Here is a 14,684-nt window from a genome sequence, read left to right on the forward strand (position 1 = left end):
GGGGTACCTGGGTGGCTAAGCTGTTAATTGGCTGCCTTTGGCTCAGGTCATGATCCAAGAGTCCTAGGATCGAACCCTGCATCAGTCTCCCTGCTCCATGGGAAGCCTGCTTTTCCCTCTCCTGCTCCCCCTGATTGTGTTCCCTCTCTTGCTGTGTCTCTCCCTGTGAAGAGAAAAATAAATAAATTTGTTTAAAAAGTAACAAGAGACAAAGAAGGATATTATAATAAAGGGGATGATCCAATAAGAAGATAAAGCTGTTGCAAATACTTATGCACCCAACATAGGAGCACCCAAATACATAAAACAGTTAATAACAGACATAAAGGAACTGATCAATAGTAATGCAGTAGTAACTGCAGTAGTAACACCCCACTCACATTGATCAATCATCCAAACAAAATATCAACCAGAGACAGTGGCTTTGAATGATACATTGGCCAGATGGATCTACATTCAGAACATTCCATCCTAAAACAGCAAAACATACATTCTTTTCAAGTGCACATAGGTCTCCAGCACGGATCAGATATTAGGCCACAAAACAAGTCTCAACAAATAGCAAAAAATCGAAGTCCTACCATTCATCTTTTTTGAACACAACAGTATGCATCCACAGGAAGAGTCTGGAAAGACTGGGCTCCTAGGTGGTTCAGTTGGTTAAGCATCTGCCTTCAGCTCAGTTCATGATCTTGAGGTCCTTGAATTGAGCCCTGCATCAGGCTCCCTGCTCAATGAGGAGTCTGCTTCTCTCCCTCTGCCCCTCTCTCCTGCTTGTGCATGCACTCACTTTCTGTCTCAAAACATTTAAAAAATTTTTTAAAAATTAAAAAATCTGGAAGAGGACAAATACATGGAGGCTAAATAACGTGCTACTAAACAATGAATGGGTCAACCAAGAAATCAAAGAGGACATAAAAACTTACATGGAAATAAGTAAAAACAGGTATTAGTCTGAAATCTTTGTGGTGCCACTAAAGCTATTCTAAGAGAGAAGTTGTTAGCAGCATAGGGCTACCTCAAGAAGCAAGAAAAATCTCAAACCACCTAACCTTATTTAAAGGAGCTAGAAAAAGAAGAACAAAACCCAAACCAGTAGAAGGAAGTAATTATAAGTATTAGAGCAGAAATAAATGAAATAGTAACTAAGAATACAGTAAAACAGATTAATGATACCTGGAGCCAGTTCTTTTGAGAAGATCAACAAAATTAATAAATGACCCAGACTTGTCAAAAAATAAAAAACAAAATAAGAGGAAAAGTAACCAACACCACAGAAATATAAAGGATTATGAGGGAATATTATGAAAAATTATATGCCAACAAATTGTACATCCTAAAAAACAAAACAAATTTCTAGAAACATTTAACCTCCCAAAACTATCAGGAAGTAATAGAAAATTTAAACAAACCAAATACAAGCAATGAAATTGAATCAGTAATCAAAATACTCCCCATAAACAAAAGTTCAGGACCAGCTTCACAGGTGAATTCTAACAACATTTAAAGAATTAATACCTAGGGTGCCTACGTGGCTCTTTTGGTTAGTCATCTGCCTTCAGCTCAGGTCATGAATACAGGGTCCTGGGATCAAGTCCCACAGGGGGTTCCTTGCTTCTCCCTCTCCCTCTGCTGCACACATGCTCTGTCAAATAAATAAGTCTTTTAAAAAAATAAAAAGTTAATACCTAGTCTTCTCAAACTATTCAAAAAATCAGAAGATGAAGAAAAGGTTCCATATGCATTCTATGAGGCCAGGATTTCCCTGATTCTAAACCCAGATAAAGACACTACAGAAAAAAAGAACATCTGGTGAACATATATTTATCCTAATGAACATAAATGCAAAATCTACAACAAAATATTAGCAAACTGAATCCATCAACACATTTAAAATAAATCATTCAGGGTGCCTGGGTGGCTCAGTTGTTAAGCGCCTGCCTTCAGCTCAAGTCATAAAGGTTCCTGGGATTGAGCCCCAAATTGGGCTCCCTGCTTAGCGGGAAGCCTGCTTCTCCCTCTCCCACTCCGCTGCTTGTGTTCCCTTTTTCGCTTTGTCTCTCTGTCAAATAAATAAGTAAAATCTTTAAAAAATAAATCATTCACAATCAAGTGGGATTTATTCCAGGATGCAAGGGTGATTCTGTATTCCCAAATCACTCAAAATGACACATCACATAAACAACTGAAATGATGAAAAGCATCTGATCATTTCAATAGATGCAGGAAAAGCATTTTGACAAATTACAATATTCATGCATGATAAAAACCTCAACAAAGTAGGTTTAGAGGAAACCTACTTCAACAAGATAAAGGCCATATATGAAAAACCCAAGGAGAACATTGTACTTAATGGTAAAAAAAACTGAGCTTTTCCCTGAAGATCAGGAATATGACAAGGTTGTCCACTCTCACCACTTCTAGTCAACATACTATTGGAAGTCCTAGCCACAAAAACAAAAAACAAAAAACATCCAAATCGGTAAGGAAGAAGTAAAACATTTGCTACTGACAGATGACTTGATACTATATATGGAAAACACCAAAGGCCACCAGAAAAGTGCTAGAACTGATCGATTCATTACAGTTACAGAATACAAAAATCAATATACAGAAATCCAGAGCCCCTACCTGGCTCAGTCAGTGGAGCATGTGACTCTTGTTCTCAGGGTCATAAATTCAAGTTCCATGTTGGTTGTGGAGCCCACTTAAATAATAATAATAATAATAAACCAGGGAGGTAAAAGATCTAAACTCTGAAAACTGAAAACACTGATTAAAAAAGCTAAAGATAACACAAATGGAAAGATACTCCATTTCTCATGGATTTGAAGAACAACTCTTGTTAAAATGTCCATACAACAAATTATATTGACTGGGTTTTTCATAGATGGCTTTTATGCTATTGAGGTATGTACCCTCTATCCCTATACTGAAAAGTTTTATTCAAGAAAGGATGGTGTACTTTATCAGATGCCTTTTCTGCATTTATTGAGAGCATTCTATGTTTCTTGTTCTTTGTTTTATTAATGTATCACACTGATTGATTTGTGGATATTGAACCACCCTTGCAGCCCAAGAATAAATCCCACTTGGTCATGGTGAATTATCCTTTATACTACTGGATCCTATTGGCTACTGTTGAGAATTTTTGCATCCATGTTCATCAGGGATATTGGTAATTCTCCTTTTTGATGGGGTCTTTGGTTTTGGGATCAAGTAATGCTGACCTCATAAAATGAGTTTGGAAGTTTTCCTTCCATTTCGATTTTTTTTGGAATGGTTTCAGGAGAATAGGTATTAATTTTTCTTAAATAATTTGGTAGGATTCCCCTGGGAAGCCATCTGGCCCTGGGCTCTTCTTGTTGGGAGATTTTTAATTACTGCTTCAATTTCCTTACTGGTTATGGGTTTGTTCAGGTTTTCTGTTTCTCCTTGGTTCAATTTTGGTAGTTTATACTTCTCTAGGAATGCATCCATTTCTTCCAGATTATCTTTTTTTTTTTTTTTTTTAAGATTTTTATTTTTTTATTTGACAGAGAGAGAGATCACAAGTAGGCAGAGAGACAGGCGGGAGGGGGGAAGCAGGCTCCCTGCTGAGAGCCCAATGCGGGGCTTGATCCCAGGACCTTGAAATCATGGCCTGAGCTGAAGGCAGAGGCTTTACCCACTGAACCACCCAGGTGCCCCTCTTCCAGATTATCTAATTTGTTGGCATATAGTTTGCTCATAATATTTTCTTATAATTGTTTGTATTTCTTTGGTGTTAGTTCTGATCTTTCATTCATGATTTTATTTATTTTGGTCCTTGCTCTTTCCTTTTTGATAAGTCTGGTCAGGGGTTTATCAGACTTACTAATTCTTTCAAAGAACCAGCTCCTAGTTCTGTTGTTCTGTTCTACTGTTCTTTTGGTTTTTATTTCATTGATTTCTGTTCTGATCTTTATTATTTTTCTTCTCCTGCTGGATTTAGTCTTTACTTGCTGTTCTTTCCACCTCCTTTAGGTGTAGGGTTAGGTTGTGTATTTGAGACCTTTTTTGTTTCTTGAGAAAGGCTTGTATTGCTATATACTTTCCTCTTAGGACTGCCTTTGCTGCATCTCAAAGATTTTGAACAGTTGTGTTTTCATTTTCATTTGTTTCCATGAATTTTTTAAATTCTTCTTTAATTTCCTGGTTGACCCATTCATTCTTTAGTAGGATGCTCTTGAGCTTCCATGTATTTAAGTTCTTTCTAACTTACCCTTTCTGATTGAGTTCTAGCTTCAAAGCATTGTGGTCCAAAAATACGCAGGGAATGATCCCAATCTTTTGGTACCAGTTGGGTCCTAATTTGTGACTCAGGATGTGATCTGTTCTGGAGAGTGTTCCATGTATACTAGAGAAGAAGGTGTTCTCTTGCTTTGGGATGGAATGATCTGAATATATCTATGAAGTCCATCTAGTCCAGTGTGTCATTTAAAGCCCTGATTTTCTTGTTGCTCTTCTGCGTAGGTGCTCTGTCCATTTTGGTGATAGGGATGTTAAAGTCCCCTACTATTATTGTCGATGTGTTTCTTTGATTTTGTTCTTAATTGGTTTATATAATTGGCTGCGCCCACGTTAGAGGCATAGATATTTAAAATTGTTAGATCTTCTTGCTGGACAGACCCTTTAAGTATGATCTAGTATCCTTCCTCATTTCTTATTATAGTTTTTGGTTTAAAATCTAATTTGTCTGATAATAAGGATTGCCTTATTTTCTTTTGATGCCAGTTTTCTTTTGATGTCTATTAGCATGGTAAATGGTTTTCCACTCCCTCACTTTTAAATATGGAGGTGTCTTTGGGTCTAAAATGAGTCTCTTACAGACAGCATATGGATGGGTCTTATTTTTTTTATCCAATTTGATACCCTGTGTCTCTTTGGAGCATTTAGCCCATTTACATTCAGGATAATTATTGAAAGGTATGAATATAGTGCCATTATATTGTCTGTAAGGTGACTGTTACTGTATATTGTCTCTCTTTCTGGTTTATGTTCCTTTTAGGCTCTCTCTTTGCTTAGACGACCCCTTTCAATATTTCCTGTAGGGCTGGTTTAGTATTTGCAAATTCTTTCAGTTTTTGTTTGTCCTGGAAGATTTTTATCTCTCCTTCTATTTTCAATGACAGCCTAGCTGAATATAGTATTCATGCTGCATGTTTTTCTCGATTAGTGCTCTGAATATATCATGCCAGTACTTTCTGGCCTGTCAGGTCTCTGTGGATAGGTCTGCTGCTAGTCTAATGTTTCTAATGTTATAGGTCAGGACCTCTTGTCCCTAGCTGCTTTCAGAATTTTCTCTCTGACCCTGAGACTTGTAAGTTTTAATATTAGATGATGGGTGTTGACCTATATTTACTGATTTTGGGGGTGGGGGTTTATTGTGCCTCCTGGATTTTGATGCCTGTTTCCTTCCCCAAATTAGGGAAGTTCTCCACTATAATTTGCTCCAATATACCTTCTGCCTCCCTCTCTCTTCTTCCTCTGGGATCCCAATTATTCTAATATTGTTTCATCTTATGGTATCACTTATCTCTCGAATTCTCCCCTCATGATCCAGTAGTTGTTTGTCTCTTTCTCGGCTTTTTTATTCTCCATCATTTGGTCTTCTATATCACTAATTCTCTCTTCTGCCTCATTTATCTTAGCAGTTAGAGCCTCCATTTTTTTTTTTAATTGGAACTCATTAATAGCCTTTTTAATTTCATCTTGGTTAGATTTTACTTCTTTTATTTCTCCAGAAAGTGATTCTCTAGTATCTTCTATGCTTTTTTGAAACCCAGCTAGTATCTTTATAATTGTCATTCTGAACTCTAGTTCTGAGATCTTTTTTTTTTTTTTTTTTTTTTTTTTTTTTTTTTTTTTTTTTTTAAACAGAAGAAACTCTTTTTTTTTTTTTTTTTTTTTTTTTTTTTTTTTTTTTTTTTTTTTTTAAGATTTATTTATTTATTTATTTGACAGAGAGAAACCACAAGTAGGCAGAGAGAGAGAGAGGAGGAAGCAGGCTCCCTGCTGAGCAGAGAGCCCGATGCGGGACTCGATCCCAGGACCCTGAGATCATGACCTGAGCCGAAGGCAGCGGCTTAACCACTGAGCCACCCAGGCGCCCTAGTTCTGAGATCTTACCAATGTCTGTATTGATAGGTCCCTGGCATTCAGTACTGCGTCCTGTTCATTTTTTTTTTTTTTTTTTAGTTGAGTTTTTCCCTTTTGTCATTTTGTCTAGAGAAGAATAGATGAGTGAAAAAAACAAAATGCTAAAATGGTAACAACGGCCCCAGAAAAATATTATCTAAACAAATCAGAAGAGACCTAAAAGCAGGGGAAAATGGGAGAAAAAAAAAGAATATGATTAGACTGGTGAATAGAACAGAACCACACACTAGATTTGGGGTATTTTGGTCTGTTAGAAGAAACTGCCTCCCAAAATTTTAAAGAAAGAGAAACATACATATATACAAAAATAAGGGTAAATATGATGGAGGGATGGAATGTGACTGTAAAGATGAAAATTTTAAAAGATTTTTTAAAAGGAACTGATAAGTTGGTTGAAAAAAGATCTTTTTAAAATGTGATTAGGCCGGACTAGAACAAAGCCATACACTAGATTTAGGGTATATTTTAGTCTGTTAGAAGAAACTGTATCCCAAAATTTTAAAGAAAGAAAAATTTATATATATATATATATATACAAAAAATGTGGTTAAATAAATGAAAGGATAGAGTGACTGTAAAAATGAAAATTTAAAAAGATTTTTAAATATTAGAAAATAAGAGGTTGGTTGACGAAGGAAGAAAAATTCAAAGAAAAAAATAGGAAAAAAATTAAAATTAGAAAAATTAACTTTGAAAGACTAAAGAATCATGGGAAAACCATGAATTCTATGTGCTGTATTCCCCAGCACTGGAATTTTGCAGTTCTCATTGATTGGTAAACTTGGTCTTGGCTGGATGTTCTTGCTGATATTCTGTGGGAGGGGCCTCTTGCAGTGATTTTCAAATGTCTGCCTCAGGTGGAATTACACCACCCTTGTCAGGAGCCAGGCTAAATAATCTGCTTGGGTTTGCTTTAGGGAGCTTTTGTTCCCTGGAGGCTTTCCGCACAGCTTTGGAGGACAGGAATGAAAATGACAGCCTCCCAGTCTCTGGCCCTAGAGGAGCTCAGAATTCAAGGTCCCTCTTAGTGAGCCCTCAGAGAAAAGCAGTCAAAGTTACTCCTGTCTTCCTGGTCTCCACCCACACTCCATGCTCACCCGGCCTGTGACCGAGCATTTCTGTCTCTGGCACACGACCCCATTTGGAGTTTCCAAAGCCAGCAGATTGCTGTGGTGCACTCCCATGCCACTCCTTCCCAGGGGGGAAGGGGAATCTCCCCAGATGTGCCACTTGTGGGGTCCCTGCTTAAAGAGTAGTGGCCCAACTGTGCCACAGATCAATTTATGGCATCCTGGAGCCGAAAGCCCACTCCTCAGGTCTGTCTTTGCAGCTGGCTTCCTGACTTCAATACTTGGGAGCTCTGGGGATGCCTGGGTGGCTCAGTTGGTTAAGCAGCTGCCTTCGGCTCAGGTCATGATCCCAGCATCCTGGGATCGAGTCCCACATCAGGCTCCTTGCTCGGCAGGGAGCCTGCTTCTCCCTCTGTCTCTGCCTGCCATTCTGTCTGCCTGTGCTCACTCTCGTTCCCTCTCTCTCTCTGACAAATAAATAAAATCTTAAAAAAAAAAAAAATACTTGGGAGCTCTGGCACACTCAAGTACCCCCAGTCTTTCTGTGACCCTGAGGGTCCTGAGACCACACTGTTCCCCCAAGAGTCCCACCCCTTGCTTAGGCACTGGAGCAGTGACCCCCTGTGGAGCAGACTTCTAAAAGTTCTGATTTTGTTCTCTGCTGCTCTATCACTTGCCGGTAGTTGGCTCACAGAGGCTCCCTCCCCCCACGGTCTATCTTCCCAAATATCGCCTCAGATTCACCTCTCCACATGTCCTGCCTTCCAGAGAGTGGTTGATTTTCTTTCATAGAATTGTTGCTATTCTTTTCTTCAATCTCCTGTTGAGTTTGTAGGGATTCAGAATGGTTCGATAACTATCTAGCTGAATTCCTGGGACGAGACAAAATTAAGGACTCCTACTGTTCCACCATGTTGGTTCTCCCCTTCCCAGTCATAGCCTTCCAATTTAAATTTGAATGAAACAAGTTTGGGGATTTCAGAGTTCCCCATAATGCCACTGAAGTTCAGATTTACTTTTGGTTAAGTTGATCTATTTAGTTATAAATATGGATGCATAGGGACGATATATTTTAAACAAAACATCCCAGAAAGATGTAAAGGACATTGGGGGTGAGGGAGCACCTTCAAGCATTTTGATGACTGGGCTCCCATTTCTTAGAGACTTTTCCCTAGAGCAGTGAAAATTTCTAAACAGCACAGTTTCAACAGTAACAGTCTGGTTCCAAAAATGAGTCAGACTGAATGCTAGAACTCTTTCAGTAGGCACAGAGTCTGGATCCAGACAGGAGTTGGGCCAAAGACCAGCATAGGAACAGTCCAAGTTCTAATAGGAGTCAGACCAAAGGCCAAAGAAGTAATTGCTAGAGATGTAAAAACAAGAAAAACTCAAGGCCTTAAAACAATCCCAAATGAAGCCTGGGGAGCTTGAACACAAAACATGGCACTCAAAATCCAGGAGAAAACCTACCTTTAAATTCCCGGGTTGGAGAGTAAGCTGCAAATTCACTTGGCTCTGTAGGTACCATCATGTCTTCGCTCACCCAACCTCAGAGTTGCTGAGGATCTTCACTGGATCCCATTTCTGATCACCAAATAGTATTAACCTTAAAAATAAAACTGTCCATTATTTTATCAGCAAAAATGGATTTACTCACGAATAGCAGAGGATTCCAGTCCAGAACAAATAACGTAGGACAAAACCATAGGCTAATCTGCAGAAGGAAGGCGAGGAATGCCCTTTTCTAGACAAAAGTGGGATGTTAGGAAAGCTATTACAAATAAAACAGTCCACTGAAGTAAACTGGCAAGTGGACATATAGTGGCTTTCCATTGGCTGAGTGAGATGTGACCATCTCTCATTGGCTGGATTGTTCCTGGGGGAGGAGGAAAGCCTTTCTTCCTCCTGCTGGGATAGCAAAGTGGTATCTGTGTGTAAGGTCCCTCTTTTCCTGTTGGGTCTGGAATTGAGGAGTAATAGGGTTTGAGAGCTTGCCCTGCTGGCCTCCTGACTCCATTCTAAATGAAGTTTCCTTTTATTAATTTTCACATTTTTAAATCTACACTGGGGAGGGGGGGGTTGTTTGTTCTACCTTTATTACATTGTGTTCAGATACTATAACCTTTACAGTTCTTGCATTTTGAATTTGGAAATGATTATGGTTTTGTAGAAGTGCTTATGTAATTATTTTTGTAACTGTCCCAGAATTATTTGAACAGGCATTTCTCTGGAAGATGTTAACTTGCAGGCTCTTGCCTACAAACTTCTTTCCTGTTAAATATGTCATAATATATCCTGCCTCACTGCCATTTCTGTTAACCTCCACTGGTTCCTAGAACCATCATTTCACAAAATGGAACCCTTCTCTGTCTTATCTTTCCCATAATCCCACGTAAGAAGCAGTACTTACAGGGGTGACTTGATGGGTCAGTTGGTTAAGTGACTGCCTTTGGCTTGGGTCATGATCCCAGGATCCTGGGACAAGCCCCACATCAGCTCTCTGCTCTGAGGGGCACCTGCTTCTCCCTCTCCCCTGCCTGAGGCTTCCCCTTCTTTTCTCTTCAAATAAATAAATAAATAAAATCTTTGAAAAAAAAAAAAAAGGAAAAATTTTAAAAATTACAGCTTGATCACTCTACCAGAATATAATATAAAGCACTAAGATTCAAGTAAAATACATGACTCTCACATCAAATATTTTTGAATACATAGTCATTTTTCCAGTGACCAACTCTACTATTCTTCATTCATCAAGCATCTCTCCCCTGGTTAATAAAATTATTTACTTTCACTTGGAGGCAGATTGGTGTAGGGGAAAGAATATAAATTTTAAGTCTGACACACCTGGATTTTATTTCAAGCTCTTCCACTTCCCTAAGTTCGATTGACCAAGTTATTTAATATCTTTAAACCTCAGTTTCCTCTCCTCTAATAAAAGAGTAGAAAGCCAAGAGTTAATACTCCCATCAGCTGCAGGGGCTACTAGCTACTAGCACTGTTGTTGGCAAGCTAAGAGAAAATAGGGAAGTAGGCAGAGCAAACAAAAACGCTTTAACATGCAGTTTTAATACAGTAAATCAAAGTTTTAGAAGGCATATGTTTTCAAAACAAACCAGATTTAAGACCTGTTCCAGTGAGAATCCTATTTTCTGCATTCCCTTATCAGATTTTGAGGAAATGTTTATCACATTATAATCTACTAAGATAGATTCTTCCTCAAGCAGAAGTTTTGTTTTAGTTTTGAACTGCCTATTACTAGTTTGAAATGTTATTTTTGTACTTAACATTCTCTGTTTTTGTTTTGTTTGCAATCCTGGTGAATTTCTAACTATTTTTACATTAAAAAAAAAAAAAAATAGGAGCACACCTGGCTGGCTCAGTTGGTAAAGCATGCGACTCTTGATCTCAGGGTTGTGAGTTCAGTCCCCGCATTAAGTTTAGAGCTGGTGGGTTTTTTTTTAAGATTTATTTATTTATTTGACAGAGAACTAGAGAAAGAAAGCACAAGTAAGCAGAGCTGCAGGCAGAGGGAGAGAGAGGAGCAGGCTCTCCCCTGAGATGCTCTTGGCTGAGCAGGGAGTCCGAGGTGGGGCTCGACCCCAGAACCCTGGAATCAAGACCTGAGCTAAAGGCAGCCACTCAACCGAGCCACCCAAGCACCCCTAGAGCTGACTTTTTACTTAAGATTTTATTTATGTGAGATAGAGAGAGCACAAGCAGGGTGAGAGGCAGAGGGAGAAGCAGACTCCCTGCTGAGTAGGGAGCTCGACTCAGGGCTTGATCAATATACTTACATCCCTGTAACTATATTGACCTAAGCTGAAGGGAGACGCTTAACCAACTGAGCCACCCAGGTGCCCCAATATAACTTTTTTTAAAAAGATTTTATTTTTAAGTAATTACTATGCCTAGAAACCTACTTTTTTAAACCTTTGTTTTTATTCATGTATATGTACGATGGGACATAAAAAAAAATCTTGCAGTACTATTGCTTTAGATCTTTCTAGATAATCTTTCTTTGAGGGAATCAAATTTGTTATCATGTACTTTTAAGATAATTGGACCAAATAGGCATATATTGGTAAGTCTTAGCCAACACAAACAAATGGAAAGATACTCCATTATCATAGATTGGGAGAAATAATATTGTTAAAATGTCTATACTGCCCAAAGCAACCTACTACAGATACAGTGTAATCCCTATCAAAATACCAACAATTATCATATGGTTTCACTTACTTGTGGAGGGACATAGGGAGATGGAGAGGAGAAGGAGATGAGTGAAATTAGAAGGGGAGATGAACCATTAGAGACTATGGACTCTGAAAAATAATCTGAGGGTTTTGAAGGGGCGGGGGTTGGGAGGTTGGGGGACCCAGGTGGTGGGGGTATTATGGAGGGCACATATGGCATGGAGCACTGGGTGTGGTGCATAAACAATGAATTCTGTTAGACTGAAAAGAAATTAATTTACCAAAAAAAAGACGACTAAAGCTGGAGGTATCACAACCCCAGATTTCAAGACCTACTACAAAGCTATAGTGATCAAAATAGTATGGTACTGGCACAAAAATAGACACAGATCAAGGGAACAGAGTAGAGAACACAGAAATAAACCCATGTTTATATGGTTAGTCTATAACAAATACTATCTTTTGGTTTCAAGTGATAGAAACTTAAGTTACCTTAAATAAAAAAGGTTAATAATTCAGAGGTTCTTAGGAAGATTCTACCTACCAAGCTATGGGTAGGGCAAGAATTGGGCTGAGTCTCAGGAGTTACTGGAGTAATGAAACATTGACAGTATTCTCTGTCCCCCGCTTTGCTGCTTTTCTCTGTAAGCCAACTATATTCTCAGTCATGGCAGAATTCCTTTAAATAGGAGGAGATGTAGTTCCCCACAGATTTTATACTCTTAACCACTACAGAATTAAACATAATGATCTTTCTTGGCCGTGTCAAAAAGCTAATGGGTAGAACTGATGGGGGTGGCATGAAGTAGTTGCTCTTTCAGGGAAAATTAACTGTGGAGAGGGTGGGGTACTATCATAGATTCATGTTTATAAGGTACCAATGTCTAGACTAGTAAGCTAATTATTTTTACTAACCACGTGGGTGGTTGAAGGACTACTTCTTAGAAAAAGAGTACTAGGCAAAAGGCCTGTAGAGTCACCTACCATAGGATGGTGGTGGGATCCTATGGTTTTCACCTTGTGCTATGTAAGCCCCCAGAGTCCTTGTCAACAGTTTATGGCAAGATTGGCTTCCACAAATAACTTACCCATCTTTGTAACATGTACTGCTGGTCATGTATAAGCACAAACATTGCCTTAGATGATACATGCTCTGTGCAGTAGGAATAAAAAAATAGACGAAACTCCCAGACATGTAGCCACCTAAGTATTCTTTATCTTAAATAATACTATAAAATGTGTATCTTTAAGTAGTTGCCTACTTTGAAATGATTTTTAACCTCTCACTGTCATTAGAAAGATGTTCTTGGGCCTTTAGTAGACTCGGAGGTTATGTAAAAGTTTGTCTTAAGTCTGTCAGATAATGGTTTTATTTTTACTTCTTGTTTCAGTGAGGAGGTAGATTTGGAACTTCCGAGCACCGAAAATGAATATGTGTCAACTTCAGAACCTGATATTGGTGGGCAACCCAAAGTAATATTTAAAGAAAAAACAGTCACTTCTCTTGGAGTCATGGCAGATGGAGTGGCCCCAGTCTTTAAGAAGAGAAGACTTGAAAATGGAAAATCTAGAAATTTAAGGCAACGAGGTGATGATCAATAATTATAAAAGAGCTTTTTGTACTTCCTCTTTGGACAGCATGGAGACTATACATCTTGAAGCTCCTCTGTGTTTGTTTAAATGCTAAAAATTTAGATTTATTCTAAATGTATTTTATGTGAATCTAAAATAAATCTTTTTTCATGTGAAACTTATTTTTGCTCCTAAAATGGAAGCCTACCACATTTCATTGTAATACAGTGTATTATGTTCAGTGTCTAAAAATTGCTAATTATGACATAATATAAGATGCTATGTATCTGTTATTTAAAACATGGAAAAGCAAGGCCTTTATTCCATTCTTACTCAAAAGTACATTCTTATCCTGCACTGAAAATGCATTACTTTTGCACACTGATACTAACTTATCCAAGGCAAAGAATCAGACCGCATAAAAGAAAATTCAGTCACATGATGGTTCAGTTTTGAGGATCCTGTGAGAAGGCTGATGGAGAAAGCGTATGTGTGTTAGCTTACCATACATACTATGTTTAAGGTCAAGGGCCAAAGAACAGGACTGCTACTCAGGTACTTCAAGTGTAAATGCTTAATATGGAATGAAAATTGGACCAAAGTTAGAAATGTGTATTTTCCCAGTTCAGTTCAAAGCCACAAGCATTGCTTAAACATTACTTTAAGCTAGGCATTACGCTAGAGCTGAAGATACAAAGATGAAAGAGACTTATCTCTGTTCTTTATGACTTCCCATGCTAGCACAGTCAATCCTGCAGTCATGTACTCTGTTTAGCAGCCTTATATGTACTGGAAAATAATTTTTAAGGCTTATTTAAAGCTATGTTAGATGAAAGCTTAAAAAAAATAGTGTGTCTCTGGCTTCAGTAAAGTTTTTAGTGTTCCCTTAGACAAATGGGAAATGTCTTTCTAGTTAAATTTCTTGAGAAGTAGAATTTTCTTATTTTATCCATTTGAAGTAGGTTTCTTCCCTTTATTACTCCAAATTCTTAAAAATTATATTTTTTATAAATTGTACAGTATTTAACATTTGGTAGTAAATATTTGTCTTTTTAAGTTTACTAGTGTACATGTAAGAAAATGATAGCTTATTAAAAATGTTATAAAAAATAATATTGGGTTTTTTTCCTTCTAATAATCAATAGAGTCAATATAGCTTTGGTGAAGCAGTATTTAGAGATTTGTCTTTATATTCAGTTGACTTATTTGGATATTTCGTGAATATATAGCATTATGAAGAAGTGTTTTAGATTCTGAGTAGCCCATTTGTCATCTACCTAACCAGTGTATTTGGTGCTCAGTTGGAGAAAGCAAGAAAACCATAAATGAAATGCTGCTTCATGTTACCCCCAGTTAGCTCATACAAAAAATGCAAAGAACACAGCTTATCATCAGGAGCTTGGGAAGATGGTGCCATAGGAGGCCCCTGAGCTCTCCCTGTCCCACATTTACAACTAGATATCATCCACATCCAAGTCAATAAACAGGAGAACAATCCAAAGACTGGCAGAACAGACTCCACGACTAACCACAGAGAAGGAACTGCATCTGAAAGATTAGGAAACTCAGAAAGGCAGAGGGAGGCTGCCATGGGATGGAGGCAGCTGTGCCTCAGGAGAGGGCAGAGAAATGGGCCCTGGTATCAGGGAGCTCGCATGGGGGAGGTTAA

General features: G+C 38.2%; 1 protein-coding gene across 3 annotated transcripts in view; it reads left to right on the top strand.

The window, feature by feature from the left end:
- Nucleotides 1-14,128, top strand: part of WBP4 (WW domain binding protein 4) — a 66,766-nt gene extending 52,638 nt beyond the window's left edge. For all 3 annotated transcript variants that reach the window (XM_059144599.1, XM_059144600.1, XM_059144597.1), the window contains exon 10: nt 12,835-14,128. In XM_059144599.1, the coding sequence (XP_059000582.1) occupies nt 12,835-13,045 (211 nt within the window). In that variant the 3' untranslated portion in view covers nt 13,046-14,128. The remainder of the gene's footprint in view (nt 1-12,834) is intronic.
- Nucleotides 14,129-14,684: the final 556 nt, after the last annotated feature.

Source organism: Mustela lutreola, chromosome 13, assembly GCF_030435805.1.
Source record: "Mustela lutreola isolate mMusLut2 chromosome 13, mMusLut2.pri, whole genome shotgun sequence".
Taxonomy (NCBI): domain Eukaryota; kingdom Metazoa; phylum Chordata; class Mammalia; order Carnivora; family Mustelidae; genus Mustela; species Mustela lutreola.